Source organism: Pteropus alecto, unplaced genomic scaffold (assembly GCF_000325575.1).
Source record: "Pteropus alecto unplaced genomic scaffold, ASM32557v1 scaffold28, whole genome shotgun sequence".
In the NCBI taxonomy this organism is placed as follows: domain Eukaryota; kingdom Metazoa; phylum Chordata; class Mammalia; order Chiroptera; family Pteropodidae; genus Pteropus; species Pteropus alecto.
In genome coordinates, this window is record NW_006441063.1 from 493,060 (window position 1) to 496,918 (window position 3,859).

Sequence of the window (3,859 nt, forward strand, 5' to 3'; positions counted from 1 at the left end):
CCAGAAAACTTCCCTAACCTGGTGAAGGAAATAGACATACAACCCTAGGAAATTCAGAGTCCCAAACAAGATGAACCCAAAGAGACCCACACCAAGACATCATAATTAAAATGCCAAAGGTTAAATATAAAGAGAATCTTAAAAGCAGCAAGAGAAAAGCAGTTAGTTACCTACAAGGGAGCTCCCATAAGACTTGGGAGTTGATTTCTTAACAGAATCTTTACATATCAGAAGGGCTTAGCACAAAATATTCAAAGGAATGAAAAGCCGGGACCTACAACCAAAATTACTGTATCCACCAAAGCTATCATTTAGAATCCAAGGACAGATAAAGAGCTTCTCAGATAAGAAAAAGCTAAAGGAGTTCATCACCACCAAGCCAGTGTTACAGGAAATGCTGGAGGGACTTAAGAAGAAGAAAATAATATGTATCAAAAATATGAATAAAGAATGGCGATAACTACATATCTATAAACAATTACTTCGAATAAAAAAAGAATTAAATGTGCCAATCAAAAGACAGGGTGGCTGAATGGATAAGAAAATAAGACCCTTACATAGGCTGCCTACAAGAGACTCACTTCAGATTAAAAGACACACAGAGACAGAAAGTAAAGGTATATGGAAAAAGATTTCATGATGGACCTAGAGGGTATTGTGCTGAGTGAAGAGAAAGACAAATATCACATGATTTCATGTACATGCGGAATCTAAGGAACAAAATTTTAAAAAAAGAAAAACTCATAGATACAGAGAACATTTTGAGGATTACCAGATGGGGAGGGGGTTTGAGAGGCTCAGTGAAAAAGTAGGGAGGGATTAGGAAGTACAAATTGGTAGTTACAAAATAGTCATGGAGATATAAAAGTATAGCATAAGGAATATAGTCAGTAATATTGTAATAACTATGTACAGTGTCAAAAGCATACTAGTTTATTGGGGTGATCACTTTATGAATTATATAGATGTCTAATCACCTGAAACTAATATAATATTGTATGCCAACTACAATTAAAAATAAAAAATATTGCTTTAAAAAATTAAATAAACAGATCATTTAAAAAAGATTCAAAAGCACTATGTAAATGCATATGCATTATTATAGCAATCACAATACCAAAAATAATTTTGTCATGGCATGCTGCAGTAATGAATGGTTTTCTCCTCTATTTTCCATATTTTCTTTAATGTTTTCCTAACTTTTGTAATTAAAATTATCTACAGCAAATCACGAATATAAAAACAAGTGCCATCTCATAGTAATTTTGTTTTTACTTAACTTTTTACAGGGAATCACTTTAAAAATGAATGAGCTAAATCATTGTATTGTTGCAAGAATTATGCATGGAGGCATGATTCACAGGCAAGGTAAGTTTCATATATTCTTTCTTTTCTTTCTTAAATTATTTTTCCTGTAGCCTGGTGGAGAAAGTGTTTTTTATGATCCATATAAAATATCTGTTAAATTTATATTCCATATAAATGATCTATCTTTTGTTTTAATCACTATTGGCCTCTATTTGTTCTTATTCATCCATGCATGCTCCAGCCTATAGATAATGGAGGGAGAGCATATTACAGTTCTGTTGCTGGAGCATCTCTGAATCACTGTTTAGATCCTGACTTATTAGAGACCATGGAAGATAAAGCAAAGCATCCTATTAAGCCCCAGGATATATGGAAGACATCTATTGTAGGAAATAAAATATATATATTTTTTTAAAGTTAAGTGACAGTTAAAGAATTGATCTCTCTATTCAGGGCTGAGATATACTATTTATAAGTTAGGAAATTAGAATTTGATAAATAAAATAAAAATTCTGTGGTAAAATAAGAGATATCAAATCTATGCTTAAGTTCTTATTACCTACTACAGTAAAGTGCAGTCATTCCAAGGAAGGAATTCACTAAAGACTGAAGTAGACTAAGAATGATTTTTTAAGAAAGTGAAATTTTTGTTAACCCCAGGTGGGCAGGATTTACACAGGCTCCTCTTTGAAAGAGCTGAGTTATATGCACTAGTATATAGAGTCTGATCCAAAAATGATTCTCTTGTCCAAAAATCAGAATTCCTTTCTTTGATATAGGGTTACTTTTGTACTTACCCCAGAGAGCAAGAAATAACACTGTAAGCATTTTACTGCCTTCCTGTCGTCTTAGAGATGACTGCTATGTACGCAGATGGTGTCTGACATTACTGCTGCCTTCAGGGGAATCTTTATAGGCTTAGAGAGTAGACAGCATTCACACAGGAAGATGTTTGGTTTTAGATTCCGGTATGAATTTTTTGTTTATTATTTTTAATAATTTGCTATAAATTCAGTAAAGTCACAATATCATTATTTCTTTTTTCTCTTTTTCTTATATTACTGCACTGGCTAGAACCTGCCGCCTCCAATAGAAGTCGTATAGTGGACATCCTTGTTCTATTCTTGACACTTTTTTTTTAGCTTTTAGTTTTCAATTACAGTTGACATGCAATATTATTTTATATTAGTTTCAGGCATACAGCATAGTGGTTACACAGTTGTATAATTTATGAAATGATGCCCTCAATTAGTCTACTAGCCACTTGCCACTATATTACAATATTATTGACTGTATTTCCTGTGCTGTACTTTATAGCCCTGTGACTGCTTTGTAAATACCAATTTGTACTTCTTAATCCATCCATCTTTTTCACCCAGCCCCTAACCCCACTTCCCACCTGGCAATTAGCAGTTTGTTCTCTGTATCTATGAGCTTCTTTTCATTTTGTTTGTTTATTTTGTTCTTTAGATTCCACATATAAATGAGATTATATGATATTTCTCTTTCTCTGTCTGACTTATTTCACTTAACATAATGCCCTCTAGGTCCATCCATGTTGTTGCAAATGGTAACATTTCATTTTTTTATGGCTGAGTGATATTCCATTGTATATAAGTACCAAATCTTCTTTACCCAGTTGTCTATTCATAGACACTTAGGTTGCTTTCATATCTTGGCTGTTGGAAATGGCACTGCAGTGGACTTAGAGGTGCATATATCTTTTCGAATTAGTGTTTTGGTTTCCTGTGGATAAATACCCAGAACTGCAATTGCTGGATCAAAAGGAAGTTCTATTTTAAATTTTTTGAGGACCCTCCAAACTATTTTTCTTAGTGGCTGTACCAATTTACAATACCATCAGCAATGCACGAGAGTTCCCTTTTCTGCACATCCTCACCAACACTTGTTCTTCGAATCATTGATAATAGCCATTCCGACAAATGTGAAGTGATATCTCATTGTGGTTTTAATTTGCATTTCTCTGTAGATTAATGATGTTGGGCATCTTTTCATATATCTATTGGCCATCCGTATGTTCTTTTTAGAGAATTGCCTATTCAGGTCCTTTGTCCACTTTTTTTATAGGCGAGGCAACCCTTGGTTGACCTCACAGATAGCAAGGACCTTGTCAGCTTACAATCCCTTATTTTTTATTTTTTTTTACACCTATAGCACCTGGTCTTCCTAGGTGGACTCCCACCCAAGTACTAACGAGGCCTAACCCTGCTTAGCTTCCGAGATTAGACATGATCGGGCTTGTTCAGAGTGGCATGGCCGTAGACTTGCCCATTTTTTTAAATTATTTTTTTATTAAGTTTCTTGGGGTAACATTGGTTAATACAATTATATAATTTTCAGATGTACATTATGATTTGACATCTGTATATTCTATTGTGTGTTTACCACCCAAAGTCCAGTTTCCTTCAGCTACCATATGTTTGATCCTCTTTACTCACTTCACCCTCCCCCTACTCCCTATATTTGACCCCCTTTACTCTGTCTACCTCTCCCCTCTTCCCCCATCCCCTACCCTCTGGGAACCAATAGT

The 3,859-nt window shown here is 34.5% G+C and overlaps 1 protein-coding gene and 1 pseudogene across 5 annotated transcripts in view; one reads left to right on the top strand and one right to left on the bottom strand.

Moving 5' to 3' along the window:
* Nucleotides 1–3,859, top strand: part of CASK (calcium/calmodulin dependent serine protein kinase) — a 385,645-nt gene that overhangs the window by 325,744 nt on the left and 56,042 nt on the right. For all 5 annotated transcript variants that reach the window (XM_006918246.3, XM_015594375.2, XM_015594376.2 and 2 more), the window contains exon 15: nt 1,290–1,368. In XM_006918246.3, coding sequence (XP_006918308.1) covers nt 1,290–1,368 — 79 coding nt within the window. The remainder of the gene's footprint in view (nt 1–1,289; nt 1,369–3,859) is intronic.
* On the bottom strand, nt 3,475–3,593 carry LOC112484938 (annotated as a pseudogene).